This window comes from Scomber scombrus, chromosome 4 (genome assembly GCF_963691925.1).
Source record: "Scomber scombrus chromosome 4, fScoSco1.1, whole genome shotgun sequence".
NCBI lineage: Eukaryota > Metazoa > Chordata > Actinopteri > Scombriformes > Scombridae > Scomber > Scomber scombrus.
In genome coordinates, this window is record NC_084973.1 from 29103796 (window position 1) to 29120235 (window position 16440).

The window sequence follows — 16440 nt, forward strand, 5'->3', positions numbered from 1 at the left end:
AGTGACAAACCCAAAGGGAATATAAATATAACACCAACCCTTTATTACATTACTCTTTCAAATAAATCCCAATGTACATAACAAACATGGTCGTGTAAACTGCTGAAGTTTTGATATGGTAGGTCTGAAAAGGCCAAAATACAGATGTTTGTGGTTTATATTGAAGCCAAACAGAAGAGATAGATGTGGAAACAAATCAACATATTATAACATAACAATAATTATCTCAATAATAGTCTCAACAAAACTGTTATTGCGATCAGAGCTGGTATTTATGTCAGGGTTAAAAAGCTCATATCCGAGGTCAGTGCACAAAGACACAACTTAGGAAGGGCAGCGAAAACGGGAAGGACTCCAAATGTTTTGTTCCCCTTTTTATTTTTAGTCCACCTGTTTTTTCTGTCGGTCAGAAGAGTTCAGAGGGAATTTGGGACTCAGTGCTTGAATCCTGTGAACGCTGTGCTTATAGCTCAGTAATATAGTATCATAATATAGTAATAATATATAATAATATTGCTGTTTTTCTATACAAATACACATTATGACATGGCAAATGCAAAAAAATCACACCATAAATACACAAATTGGTGCTCAATGCAGTTACATCAAACCAAACTCTTTTCATCGTAGTCGATCATTTTATTTATTTATTTTAAGTAATTTCCCTTTTATTATTATTACAGACTGGACATACTATACAAATAATACACACACACACACACACACACAAAAAGAGGGCAGTAGGCATTAATAAATACGATACATCAACACACATCCTTTGTTTTTCCCCCAAAAAAAGAAACAAAAGATCCTTAAAAAACTATGCCAATACACATAATCCAGTAATGAGTTGGAGTGTGACCTCGTAGTCGATAATTAATCATACTGAATTGCTGCCGAGCCCTAAAATGTGTGAATATGATGATCTATAGTAAACCTGCTAATTAATGCAAGTAATTAACACTTTACTGGGTACTTTTGCATAAAGGTATTAATGTCAAAAACACTCATACTAAATATATAATATATAATATATCAGAGTAAGTTGTAGTAAAAGGCAAGGCAGCTTTATTTATATAGAGCATTTCATACATAAGGGTAACTCAACATGCTTTACATAAAAAAAACTAAATATTAAACAGTAAACATTTAAAATATTAAAACATACAATTAAAAAAACAAGAGAACCCCAATTATAATAAAAAGAAAACGGTAATGGAAAATCAATAAGAGATCTAGAAAAACAAAAAGCTAGACTAAAATAGAACTTAAAATAGTTAAAATAGTTCTCATAGTTCAGGATTTCTTATCACAGAAACCCACGTGTTGTCAGCCAACCGTCTTCACAGATTGTTTGCTCAAGGCGCTATCATGACAGGCAATTAATTTCTTCCTCATTGTAACTGTATCATAACTGCAGATTGACGGCAGGTTTAGCCAGTCAGGCAGGATGTTGGCTTTTCAGTTACTGACAGGTTCAATAGTTGTCAGCAGCTTATGTAATTGTTTAAAGGATTTCATGTGAAGAACGTAGCGATACGGATGCCTTACAGGTTGTTTGTGTTAGTTTTTGTTGTTATAAAGGCGTTGCTCTGTCTACATACAAACACACAAGCCCGCAGTCATTGTCAAGTGTTAGTGATACGTTGTCCCCGGAGGCGCTTGTGATTCAAGTTCACGGTCATGCCTTCAGGAGGAAGTTACACACACTTTAGGTATTCACCACTGTAAGAAATGTGTTTGCTACTGTACAATACAATGCTGTATTGGAGTGAAACATGTGATATACAACATAATTCTCAGTGTTTCCTGCAGAAGTTTGAGAGATTATGATGATTGGACCTCAAATGCATCATTCTGGTGCTCTCTGAGAGCAAAATGAAGAGGTTATATCTATAAAACATAAAAATATGTACTCTAAACAATGTTGTGCTTTAGTACAGACATGTTTGGCTCACTATGAAAAACTGTGGTGGCACAAATTAGACTATGGTGGGCCGCCACAGTCTTTTTATATACAACATATTCTCAGTGTTTCCCACAGAAGTTTGAGAGATAATGATGGTTGGACTTCAGTCTGACCCTCTAGTCACTTTCAGCTGTTTGAAATAGAAATAGAAAGCTTTATTGTCATTATATTTAACATATAATGAGATTACAGGTGCCATTCCATTTGTGCTTTTAAGACAATTCAATTCAATTCAATTTAGTGCCTTTTTTGTTATTGTACAGCAGTACAATGAAATTGTGTATCCTCAGTGGCTGATAACACATAAAACAAGTTCCAAGTTCAAGTTTCAAGCACTTTAAAAAGCAAACAGACTTTGCAGCAAAGTGCTTCACAAAGACAGAAAGTATCTGTGCTTATATACAAGCATTAAAGGATCAAGCCAGAGAATAAAAGCAAGTCTTTATAGATGCTTTGTAAAAGTGTAAAAGTTTGAAAAGGTTCTGAAGTATATTTGGGGGGCGAGTGTATGTAAACAATAAGTCGTTTTTTGGATCTTGTTAGAAATGATAGATTGAGGGAAGCCATTAGTAAAGTGAGTTACAATAATCCAGTCTGGATGATATTAATGAATGAATTACTCTTTTGAGGAAATGACTGATTTCAATACAACAACGAGACACATAAGACACTATGGAAAGAAAGAGAATTTAAAAAAAAAAAATGTCAGTACGAAGAATATGTGCAGTATAAATATAGGACATTTAGAGGTGCACACCCTATTGAATAGAATAGAATAGATCTTTATTGTGATTGTCACAAGTACAACACAATTTTAAAGTGCTCACCAGTCAGTGCATCATTCATAAATATAAATAAATAAAAATGAAAGAAAAGATAATCAATAAATACTATATATAAAAACAGCCCAAGTATACCCACATACGGTTACATCCTGTCATTGCACAGCCCTATTTCAGTCAGTTGTAAACAGTATTAATTAGCAGTGTTGAGTGTAGTAATAGCTGTAGGATAAAAACTGTATTTGAATCAGTTTGTCCTTGTTTTAACTCATCTGAATCTTCTGCCTGATGGCAACAGTTCAAACAGAGAGTGTCCAGGGGGAGAAGAGTCCTTTAGAATGTTCTGAACATTCTAAAGGACTCTTCTAAAGGAATGTTCTTTTTTCAAAAAAAAGCACAGAACATTCTAAAGGACTCTTCTAAAGGAATGTTCTCACCCTGAACATTCTCTGTACAGTAGGTGAGCTTATCATTTTAACGGCACTCACTACAAGGTAAAAAGCGTTCAGGAGTCTGGAAGCTGTTTATCTTTTAGTAAAGAATCCAACAGAATCAAACGTTAACATCCCACCATGGCAGGAAATGAGTCTTTGTCTCAGCATTAAGAACAACAGAATAGAAAAAATGTATATCAATAATGAAGATACACACATATATACAAGATCAAACATGAGCAGTACAGCAAAAGATTGAATTGAATAAGCAGCAGTTTAATAAGATCTTTGGGGAAAATTCTAGTGATGTTTGTTCATTATATTGATTTGTACAAAGAATATATGATGAAGGCAGTAAATCACATTCAGAGTATAGAGGACATGTTCAGTTAATAATAGACGGAGCTTTCCTGTATACAGCAGTGTTATACAGAGCATCTAATGTTTGCTTTCCACGCTGCTTTTACAACCCAAACTGGTGTGTTTTTATTTGCCACAGTCAGGTTAGCGTAACAAACTAAAAGTGAACATACAGTAGGCTATGATTAATGAGTTACAGCTACTATTTTCGCCCTAGATTGATCATATAACTAATTTCTAGCTAAAAATGTAAGTTATTTAAGTTTAGACAATAAAACGTGTGTATATATAAGCTAAAGTAGTTTGTGTCTACTGGAGGAAAAGATGATTACATACTTAATTCAACTTTTTAAGCATTATCTGGAATGAATATTCGCTTTAGTTGATGTTATTGTTTACTTATTCATGATGGACAAAAAGTAAATCATCCAAAATCATGCAAGTTTTCCACTGAGACAAAATTCCCTTTGATCAGATTAATGAGTAAAAGTGCTACAAGATAGATACGACATCATAAAACATTAATCAAAAAACAGAGGTTATGATAAAAAAGAAATGTTTTTCCAAAACTCTCAGCTGGCAAAATTTTCATTTTTTATCTTGTTCCAGCTAAACATAACAAATCCTTTCAACAGTCAAAGATTTGGACTTGCCAAAAGCTTGAAGTACACTTGGAGTTAATGACATTAGAGATGGCTGCGTTCCAGTTAGGTGAGCCAGTTCCAGCGCTCGCTCACTGACGTCGCTCACTGGGACAGTTTAATTAAATGGAGCCGTCGTTAATGCTGGAAAATGGTTCATTTTAAACCGAATATCTTTGTATTTTGTAGTTTTGGTCTAATAAAAATAATTTTATATAAAGATGTCTATTTGGAAACTGTACTCATCAGCCAATTTAATACAATTCAGTACCATTCAAGTAATAAAATAATCAATTTATTAACCTTTAAACAGGCAACATACACCAGGAGATACATACATATATACATTTTGCTATATACCTTAATAGGGGCAACGTGTCCTGATGGAGATACAACTCTTAAAATCCAAAAATATACAAAATATTAAAGTAAATAAAAAGGAATAATTTTCACCTTATATTTTCCATTCCTGCTAATGAAACAAAATAATACATCCATGTAACTATATCAGAAATATAATATATGTAACTATCATATATTACATTAGCTTATTATGACTGTTTCCATTACTCTTAATTCCTTATTCCTACCTATAAGTAAAGTATCATGACCATGTTATCATCAGATTAGCTTTCATGTGTGTTTTTCAGTTCTCTTATGTACTAAAATGGAAAGGGAACTTATTTTAGGCTCTGTTCCTGTTCTGCTTATTTGCCTGTACTGTACTGTACTTGTGTGTGGTGTGTGTGTGGTGTGTGTGTGTGTGTGTGTGTGTGTGTGTGTGTGTGTGTGTGTGTGTGTGTGTGTGTGTGTGTGTGTGTGTGTGTGGTGTGTGTGTGTGTGTCAGTCAGGTGTTTTAACAACTTCCCAGAGCTGTAATAAGGAAATATGTTACTTTCACAAAAGCACAGCACTACTTCTACATCAAGTTTTTTTCCTCTGAATTACATCCTAAATCCATCTTGACTAAAATTACAGGCTTCAGATTTTCTCACAGCCTTTCAGGTTCAGTTCGGCTGATTTCATTCACAAAAAAAAGCAGCAGTGGAGAATCTTGAGGGGATGATTTGGGGACAGTTGCTCCACCTTGTGGTTACTCTGCTTTGAACCATATGGTCCAGCCAGCCTAATTAACACTTAACACACATGAACCTGTTAATCCAATTACAGGCACTGTTTGACCTACATTGGCACCTGGGTGGTTTGTGGTACAACTTCACCTACTTCACTGGCTTCAGGTTAATCATTATCCCAAATAGGCAAGGAGGCAAAGGGGTAATCCAGTTAATGACATGGGTGACACCATATTTGGTCCATGAACCAGAAAATAAATTAAAGGGGTGATATTTTAGTTAAAATCTGATCATATACACAACCATTTTTGTAGATATCACACTGGCTAATACATGTCTGGATGTGCATTATAGGTTTTTTTTTTTTTGTATATTCTTTACATTTTCATTTGCATTGGTGTTTATTCAAACTTGTATTCAAAACTGAAGTGAAGTCCTCATTGAAGCAGGAAACACAACTCCACAAGTTAATGTTTATAGCACTTTACAAAGAGGAAAAAGCTGTTTTTTAGATTCATTTTAGGTTCCTTTGAGTATAAATTCCTCCCAAATTTTCATCTTGTTAAACAACCAAAGAGAGCAAGAAGAAGTATAGAAGTGGCTAAAATCTGAAATCACTTGACCCCACCATTTTTATAGATGTCACACTGGCTGATACATGTATGGACGCACATAATTGATTATTGGTACTGTTTGAAATGTGTTTTATGATAGACTCACAATAAAGTTGCTCTATACTACAGGTCTTGCAAGAGCTTTGACTTGTTCAGACCTGGATTGCTGCTGTCAGATGCTTCATTTCACTGTAAAAATGATGCAAAAAGCTCTGAAGCTGTTAGTGTCATTTCACCAATTCAAGATATTGGTAAAGAATTGTAATTTTATAGTTTAGTATTGAATATCTTAGTGAAGTTCACTTGATCAAAATACTGATTTATACCTTTTCCAGCAGTGTTGTACTCCAGCTGACCCTTACCTGTGACTTTGTTGTAGATATAGACCAAACTTTGAGATACTTTATGAGTCAGACCTTATTAAAATATCATTCACAATCTGGTGTCATCTTGTTTTTGAAAGGTTTTCAGTTTTTCTTAAGAGCTCTGTGAATGCTAATGGTTCAAAAAAGGGCAAGAAAAGAAGAAGAAGAAAGAAATTGGGTTTACCCTGCTCTCTGTATAGTTCTAATTTCATCCTTTTATCAGTGAGTGCAGTGATGGACTAAAACATCTACATTAATAATTGGTTTAATTTGTGTTTATTCAAACTTGTATTCAAAACAGAAGTGAAGTCCTTATTGAAGCAGGAAAAACATCTCCACAATTTCAAGTTTACAGCACATTACAAAGAGGAAAAAGCTGTTTTTACATTAATTTTAGGTTTGCTTAAGCATAAAGTCCTCCCTAACTTTCTCCTTGTTAAACAACCAAAGCTCAAGGTTTTATTTTGAGGACTGAACTTTCATCAGTGTCATCACTGATGAAAGTTTCATCAGTGTCTGAACTTTCATCAGTGTCATCACTGATGAAAGTTCAGTCCTCAAAATAAAATAACCTCTGCCAAAACCTGATATGTATTCATCGATCGTCATATCTGTTTTCTCTCCGTCTCCCAGAGCCAAGGCCACAGTCATTACTCCAGCGCGGATCGTTACTCGACGCATAGCAGGGAGGTGGAGGAAGGAGAGAAGGAGAAGCTGCAGCAGAACGGAGAGGCGAGCAGTCTGGCGTTGGGGAAGGTGGACGCTGGCGAGGGAGAGCTCATGCTCAGCCCGGCACAGACACCGCAGGTAAAGGGGGCAGAAGATACAGGACATAAAAGAGTCTGATTGTATTTTCATCACATGAGACTGAGAGATTCTGTCTAATGGTGTAACCCAAAGCATTTGACATGTTTAGACAGTTAAAGGACATACAGCAATTGACAAAATAATGATTTAATAATAATAATAATAAACTTTATTTACATTGCAAAACAAATTCAAACTCAGGGGATAAAATAAAAATAAAGATATAAAATGGCAATATATTAATTTATCTGTCCCACGATGGGGAAAGTTGCAGTATTGCAGCAACAAAGTGGATAGTAAAAATAAAAGAGCATCTATAAAAAAAATAAGTACAAAAGCAATAAAAAACAATAGTAAAAAAATAAATAAAATAATCGTAACATTATGCACAAGAGTAATGATATGTGATGATAAAACAGCAATATATTAATTATTCATGAATCATTTCAGTGTCAATGTCAAATTTATTTATATAGCACATTTAAAACAACCACAGTTAACCAGACTGCTGAACAGGCTTAAAAACAATTAAGAACAATAGATAATCATAATTTTTTTTAAATTAAAAAGACATGACGTTACATTACCAGTATTATAAACGGTGTCCACTGGTGTAACCCAAAGCATATGGCATTTTTAGACAATTAGGGCTTTATTTACAATGCAAAATAAACTCATAGATAATAAAAGACTAGAGGATAAAATAAAGTTAAAAAATATAAAATTGCAAGAGTGGGATAATAAAACACAGCAATATATTAATTATTCATGAATGATTTCAATGCCAAATGTCAAATTTATATATATAGCTCATTTGAAACAACCACAGTGCTGAACAGGCTTAAAAACAATTAAGAACAATAGACAGTAATAATTTAAAAAATGACCAGTATTATAAAGGGGCTTTGAACAAAGGATATTACACATTAATCTTTTAAAAGTGACATTACATTTTTGAAAATTAAGTTACTAAATGGACTTATCTAGTCCAGTATTGAGTATGTCACTCAGTAGTTATAGTTATTGCTCCATAATGATCATGTTGGTCCTCTGTTCTTTCCTCCCAGGACTCCCAGAGTCCGGACAGCGCGGGTCGGTCCGCCCACAGTGGCGGCGGCTGCTATTGGCTGAAGGGAGCGACCTACTCTGACATTGGCACGCTGGCCTGGATGATCACGCTGAGCGACGGCCTGCACAACTTCATCGACGGCCTGGCCATCGGCGCCTCCTTCACCGCCTCCGTCTTCCAGGGAGTCAGCACCTCGGTGGCCATTCTGTGTGAGGAGTTTCCCCACGAGCTGGGTGAGTCGGGACGGGATTTAACCGTGATGTGTCAGAACTTTAAACATTAACAAGTGTCTCTTCTGTTTTTGGCATAATTAGTATGACAAATTTCTCGTTAATTTCTTTTCCTTATAGTTATATTCACACAGCTCTTTGATACATTGTTCTCCTCTCTCTGTTGTTTTTCCTCCGTCTGTTTCCAGGAGACTTTGTGATCCTGCTGAACGCTGGAATGAGCATACAGCAGGCTCTGTTCTTTAACTTCCTGTCCGCCTGTTGCTGTTACCTGGGCATGTGCTTCGGCATTTTGGCCGGCAACAGCTTCTCCCCCAATTGGATCTTCGCCCTGGCAGGAGGAATGTTCCTCTACATCGCTCTGGCAGACATGGTTAGTGTGTCCAAATTGATTTCCCACACCGGCAAAAGGTCAAAGGAGAAATTAAAAACATAAAACAGCTGCTGCTTAGCTGCTCATGAGCAAGCCACTTAAAGACAGAAAAACATTTTGACTAACCTGTAAACAGCGTTGGGAAGGTTACTTTAGAAATGTAATAGGTTACAGATTACTAGTTACTCTATTTATAATGTAATAAGTAATGTAACTATTTCAATTACTTAATCAAAGTCATGCAACTTGTTACATTCCATTACTTTTCTAGTTTTCTAACCAATGTGTTCCCATTAAGCACCAAAATCTAAGTCCAGCTGTTTTTCATGGATACTGACATGATTTATAAGGGAGATCATTTCTTATAAAGCAACATTTATCTCTCATTTGAAAATGTATTCATTAGTTCATGTAGATTTTGGAATATAAAATAAAGATATATGATGAGAAAAGTCTAAAGTCTGGCATGGAGCTTAATTGGTACTGTGACACCATTTAAGCCCACGTCATGATTTATTTACCAAATATATAAAAAATATTGATTTTAAAGAATTAAAAACAGTAATATATGTATTCAGTAACATGTTAAACTTAAAAAAATGAGGAAAAAACCCTCCTGAGCAAAATCTTAAAGGTCTGACTTCAGATGTAACCTCCTTTATAATCATCAACATTTTCATCAGTAACTGTAATTTAATAATGAAATTACATATTTAATTATAATTAAATACTGATTTTTTTTTTAAGAGGAAATAAAAGTCACAAACAAATAAGATCCAGAAAAAAGTTACCTCTTAAATTACAATCTCAGTTCTTTATTCACCCTAATTATATATTTTAGTCACCAAAGTCAGGACTATGAATTTCTGTACCACATTTCATGGCCGTCCTTTTAATAAGTGTTGAGATATTTCAGTCTGAACCAAAGTGGTTAAAGCCGTGCCTCTAGCATCGCTTAAAAATGTGTAATCTCAAAGACCACCTGTGTGATCTCACCTTAGTCATTTTCTCAGACCTGATAAAGCTCCTCCAGACTCAGAGGACATTATTCAGCTGATTTCACAGGCTGTATAGTGTGCCACATGACCAGAAAATTGATTTTCATATGTAAAATCGTCCGAGTGCCTCTTTAAAAAGTAGCACAGTGTCTCTGAAGAGGAGCTCGGCCACTTATTTAACTTTTCCTGTTTTGTATAGAAGTTTTAATAAGTTCTTTTTCTCTTTTTTTTCTCTCAGTTTCCAGAGATGAACGAGGTGAGTCGGGAGGACGAGGACGCGGGCGGCAGCAGATTCCTCATCACCTTTGCCATCCAGAACGCCGGCCTGCTGACGGGCTTCGCCATCATGCTCCTCCTCACCATGTACTCCGGACAGATACAGCTGGCCTAGCGATGGACTCCACTGGACCGACACCAGCTCTGGCCAGTGTTGAAACCAAGATGTCTGCTGCTGCTGCTGCTGGTGGTGGTTTGTGTGCTGGCTGGTGAAAAAACTGGAGCTCCAAGAGAAGGGAGGGAGACCAAAAAAAAAGTTCTTCCCTCTCAGATTTGGATTTCCAGTAAAATTCCCAGTTTTCAGGACCCCTGGATTTCCGGGAGTGTGGCTGCTGTGCGGCAGGTCCGCACACCGACTCATCAATCGAAAAAATATCTGATCATCCGCTCTCTTGCGCCGTTCCCAAATGCAGTAGATTTCACACGGAGGGGGTGGCAGCCTTCTTTAGACGTGTTTTCAACCTTTTCCTGCTGACAGCTGCTCCCTCTGTCTAGAAATATCAACTGAAGCAGCGTTGAGCCTAAAGAGATAAAAAGTACTCGATTAAGTATTGCACTTCCTAAAGGGGACCTATTATGCTTTTTACTTATCTTCAGTCACATATATAATGTTGCAATGTCAGATGTTTAGTTAAATGTTGTCAAAAGGCAAGTCAGTTTATTTGTATAGCACATTTAAAACAACCTCAGATGACAGTACGTACAAGCTTAAAACACAATATATAATAAAAGAACAATTATGAGTAAGATAAACTATAAAAACACAATATAATTACACAATAAAAGTCAGGATGTCGAGCTCAACTAGTATTAAAAGCCAATGCAAAGAGGAGAGTCTTTAAGCAATGATTTCAAACTTCTCAGGGTCTGAGCAGCTCTGATATTGTATGGTAGACTGTTCCTCAGGTTTGGAGCAGCCACCGCAAAGGCTCAGTCACCTCTGGTTTTAGATAGAAAGATAGATAGACAGACAGACAGATAGTCAAAATGTCAAGTAATGAGGTAAACATTCTTCCCTGTGAGCAAAAAGCATCGGATTCAGCCTCATTTTTCAACGGTTATTCCTCCTTTTAATCTGAACCGATGCTGGCTCCCGACTTATATCTTTATATGGTCTTTTAATATGAAAGGATAAAGCAGGAAATGTTAGGTTTGCATCAGCGATAACTTAACACGACAGGCTGAAACTGCCTGTTAGAGACAGAGGCTGAAAGAAAGGAATAAAGAGCCTCAAATATAAGATAAATAAGGAGTTTTTAAAACTGTAAATCATGCAAAGCTGCTCTAAAGAGTCCCAGAATAAAAAATATAGAGCAAAATAGGTCTCCTTTAATCCCCTACCGATGTGACTGACAACACCTGACTGACATCTCATGAGGCAAGTTTATCAGATTTGGCTCAGCTCATCTCCCTCCGGAGCCACACATGGCTTCATGCACTCTTTTCATAAGTACAGTCGTACTCCCCGGCACCTGTAAACAGACTTTGATGTGTAAAATTGGTGGAGTTCCAGTTTTTTTAAGGATTTGAGACGTGAACTGACTCGCAGTATTCAATATCCGTTCGCTAAAGCTGTTCTCTATCTCTCCCCCCTCCTCCCTCAGACTACTGATCAGCCTGCTCTTATTCTCCTTTTCTCGTCCTTCCCTCCCTCTGCCGATGTCATTATTTAATCCTCAACCATTAGAGATCCGGTATATACACAGAATATTTCTATCACTAGTCCTCTGTGCCAGCAACACTTCTTCTTCTTGTAGAAGTGGGAAAAGCACAATCAGGTAACAGCAGCTGTAATCTTTTACATCCTTGAGTATTTTATTCTCTTTTTTTTTTCTTTCCAGACTTTGAAGCCTCCCTCTTTTCTTTTTTTTTTCATTCCATACCAAAAAAAACTAATCATTATGGACTGAACTGGAATTTTAAACAAGTGTCAAAAACACACCCAGAGAGACTGACTTCCAGCTGGACTTTGTTGTAAACTTATGTGTCGATGTTATATATATTTTTTATACATGATAAACATGAAAAAAAAAAAAAAAGATCTGACTTTTGAAGACCAAATACGGGGCAGACCATTGAGTATGGTGAAGGGCTACACAGTGACGTTTTGGAGGAGGGGGCACACACTTCTCTGTATGGAACTCTCTTTGACATGCAATTATAAAAGTCCTAAATAATAATAATAAGAATAATAATAATAATAATAATAATGAAGCCTGGGGTTTAAGTTATGTAACATGTGACATGAAGTCCAGAGCTTCATATTTGTGGTTTTTATCCAGAACGTGTCCACACACACACACACACACACACACACACACACACACACACACACACACACACACCCACACACCCAGCGTCATTTCTCTGTAGTTTTACCATCTGTGCCCTTCATGAATATATACATATATAGCATTGAATCATCTTAGTTTTTTAATTCCCTGACTGTATTCTTGACCTCAAAGTGCAAATCTCTGGCCTTCGCACCTACCCCCCCCCCCCCCCCCCCCCCTCAGAATGATCTATTCTTTTACAGTGGAGTAATAGTTTTAACAGAATACTGTAAGCTGAATCCTGTAGACATGCACACTTTGCCTACTGATCCGTGACCTTATCCTCATCCTTTATAACCATAGAACAAAAGAGTTTAAATACTGTATCTAGTTAGCTTGTTATAACTGTAACACCGTAACTCGGATTCTCTCTGAATTTACACTGCATGGCCAAAAGTATGAGGACACTGGTGCTTAAACTCCTCTAAACTCTTGTTTTTTTGGGTTGTTATTCATTTGTGAAACCCCCAGTTTCGAGTGTGGCTCATATCCGCATAACAGAGCTAAGTTTCATTTTAGTAGAAACACAGAAGATCATTTACAACATTAAACTGCTGCTTTGCTTCTATTTCCTCAAACTCTCTCCACACATGAATGATAAAAATGTTCCGTCTGCTCCATGATGAAGTAGATTTTAATCAAGAACCTGTTGCACAAAAGCGACGTGCAAGCACAGATCGATCACAAATAAGATAAAATCAATTTTATTTGTCATTCAGATTAGACACTATATATAGTAACAGAATTTTCTTTTAAAGTGCTGATATTAAAAATAATGAAACGGGAAATAAAAAAACCAAAAACTATTATATACAGTACTGTGCAAAAGTCTGAGGCCGCCATTAGATTTGTTGTTTTATCAATGCTATAAGTACCATATATATAATTATTTATCAGTCTCTTAATTAGAATACAACCAAAAATACAGGAAATGTTAATGCAGTATTAAAAAAAACTGTGAAAACAATAGAGACTATGCACCGATCTGACATTTATATCAAGTATCGGCCCTCATATCGACTGATTAGCTAGATCAGGTATCAGATAATGGGGCTGATCTGTTTACTTCAACTCTATGTTTACTCTCAGTTTCAGCTGCTATATTTTATATTTTTTGAAAGCTGTTTAAAGTTGCTGCCGGTGCACAATTATTTATTATTTTCTAATAATGAACAACAACTCACTACATTTATATCTTTTGTGTTAATTTGTTACTTTCTGCTTTGCAAAGTTAGGAAAGTAATGTTTAAGTCGAGCCTGATGCCTTCACTCTCTTCCACACGGGGAGATGTACAGTGCATTAATTCATCAATGGTATCGGGTATCGACTGATATGCAAAGCCCACGTATCGTTATAAGGACTGAAAAAGTCTAATCGGTGCATCTCCTCTTACAGGACTCTCGTTTGCAAGTATCGAGTTTGTTTTAATTAGTAAAATATGACAAAATGAACAGAAGAGGAAATATTCTCATGTTTTGCAGTTTTCAAGTTGCAAATTTTGTGAAACTGACCCTTGTTTCTCAAGTTGTGGCACAAACTGAGTGTTATTCTATTTTATCTGGACACTTCAGTTCAAATTAAGATGAAATCAGCATGAAATATTTTAGATAATAGTCTACTCCCGACTTTGTGGCGACAGGCTGGAGAAGAATCTCTCCTGTTTCAACACGACAATGCTCTTGTGTATTTTACCAGAGCCATAAAAATATTATTTTTAATAGTTTCAGCCTGTGAGGAGCCCTGTAAATCAACTCCACCCAGATTTTTAAAGATGAACGTCAAGTCAGGCCTTATTGCACAACACATAACGCTCATGTTGCTCCAAAGTCTGAAACCAGAAGAGTTGGAGGCTTTTATAGCAGCAGATTAATATCCAAAAATATGAATAACATGTTAAATAATCACATGTGGGTTTAATTATGAGTATCCACATACTTTTGGCCTTGTGGTGAACTTTAAACCAGAGAGAGTGAGAAACTGTTTCTTTATTATCTGTAATGCTGATTATTCATGAGAGCTTTCAGGGGACCAGTTGTTGTTGTCGTCGTTGTTGTTGTTGTTGTTGTTGTTATCCATCATATTTTTTGGTAATGTGAGCAGACTTTAACAATAGTATTATTATAAGAATGAAACAGCCATTTACACCATAGCAGCGTCATTGTATTTGCTACTGTGCTCCACTACAAAGTCAGTGTGACATAGTTTTGATCGCTGTGGATTCACACACACACACACACACACACACACACACACACACACACACACACACACACACACACACACACACACATTATCTGATATCTTACAGATGGGAGCACACAGATGTTTTATTCTCTGTATAATATTGAAGTCTTTAAGCAGAGAATAATCTATGTGATCCTTTACCAGAAGCTACATACATCTTCATAGCTTATACATTACTGTAGAATATAGCTGTAGATTATAATTAGAGATAGAAACTGGAAGCCATCATCGGCTGCCTCGTTGTATAGGCCTACTATTATTAAAAAAAACACAGAAAAATCTCTTATTATTTCTGGAAGGAGAAGGCAAGCCATTAAAACGGGTACCTGGAGGTACAGTATTTCTGCTGCTTGATATGTGTGTGACGTATGGGAGATTATTTATTTTGTTGTTTGAGCCATACAATATTTATTTTATGCTTCGCACCTAAGATATGAAGTGTGCTGAGTTTGGTTTTTTTTGCTTTACACCACAAGCCATGAATAGTAAGATAAAAAAAAAGAAGTCCGGTCTTTTTTTTGTTTGTTTGTTAGTTTGTGTTTCTTTCTTTTTGTTTTTTGTTATTGTTGTTGTTGTTGTCTTGTAGTTTATACATTTTGAATAAAGTGATGGGACAGCTGCCAGAATACACATTAAAATCTTATACTGCGTTGCATATTTTATAACCTTATGTTTAAAAAAACTGAATTCAGAGCTTGTACACCCAACAGAGAGGGACAGATTTCTCCGTCAGTGATGAAACTGATGATTATTTTCACTGTGGGTTATTTTCTTGACTCATTTGGTCAAAAAAATGGCAGAAAATTGTGAGAAATGTCAGTCAGTTTCTAGTTTTGTCCCAATTAACAGTCCACAATCCAAATATATTCAGTTTTACTGTCACACAAGATTAAAGAAAACAGAAAATATTCACATTTCAGAAGCTGGATTCAGAAAATGTTGATATATGACTCAAAAAGATTATCAAAGTAGTTGGTGATTAATTTTCTGCCTATCGACTAATCAATTAATCGCATAATTGTTGCAGCTCTTAATTGTTCAGCTCAGACGCAAAAACCCAATAAGTGAAATAAAAACAAGTTCAGGAGCGCACAAACAAACACTGCAGATCTCTAACTGGTGCAAACAAACAATCAATGTTTCAACTCTCCTCTTCGGCATCAACCAACAAGCCAATGATCGACTTTCTGGAGATTTTAATAAATCATTGATGCTCTTTCAGACTTGTAATGTATCATTATGAAAATATTGTACCTGATGTAATTTAATGGGAATCCTTGTCAGCTTTCTCTGTGTCTCATGGGAATCTCTTTTTTTTTTTATAAACATCCTTTTTCCAAGAAAACGTTGTGTCAAGTGTCATCACTGTTTGTTTTTTATTACTGTTTTATCATATTGAAAGTATATCAGATGAATAGATGATTATAATAAAGTTGGTTATTTTGGTCCTGTAGTTAAGGGGTTGGACAAGAGTAATATATTCATAGTGGAACCAGCAGAAGCAGCAACTTGCAGACATCTGAAAGTTTTGAAATAGCCAATTTATAATGTCATGTCATTAAGATCCTGAACCTGAGGAAAATACAGAAGTCAATATTTTTACAGGACTGGAAGTGTTTTTGTTTTTTTTTAAGTGGAATTTATTTATAAATGGGGCAAAAATGACTCGAGTTTAGTCTGTAGTAAAATATGCACATTTTCTTTTCTATTTTTAATTTCTATCTGTCTATCCATCCATCCATCCATCCATGCATCTCTAATGCCTCGAGGAACACCAATCTTCTCTGATCTCCACCTTCAGATCTTCCTGTCAGGTCTCCTAAATGGTCCAATGTGGCTGTACAAGTGTATTTGTGTAAGTGCGTCATGGA

At 35.9% G+C, this 16440-nt stretch overlaps 1 protein-coding gene across 2 annotated transcripts in view; it reads left to right on the forward strand.

Annotated features, from left to right (window-relative positions):
• slc39a14 (solute carrier family 39 member 14) overlaps positions 1-15894 on the forward strand; it is a 51018-nt gene extending 35124 nt beyond the window's left edge. For both annotated transcript variants that reach the window (XM_062417454.1, XM_062417453.1), the window contains exons 6-9: positions 6872-7045; positions 8113-8347; positions 8533-8717; positions 9954-15894. In XM_062417454.1, the coding sequence (XP_062273438.1) occupies positions 6872-7045; positions 8113-8347; positions 8533-8717; positions 9954-10106 (747 nt within the window). In that variant the 3' untranslated portion in view covers positions 10107-15894. The remainder of the gene's footprint in view (positions 1-6871; positions 7046-8112; positions 8348-8532; positions 8718-9953) is intronic.
• Positions 15895-16440: the final 546 nt, after the last annotated feature.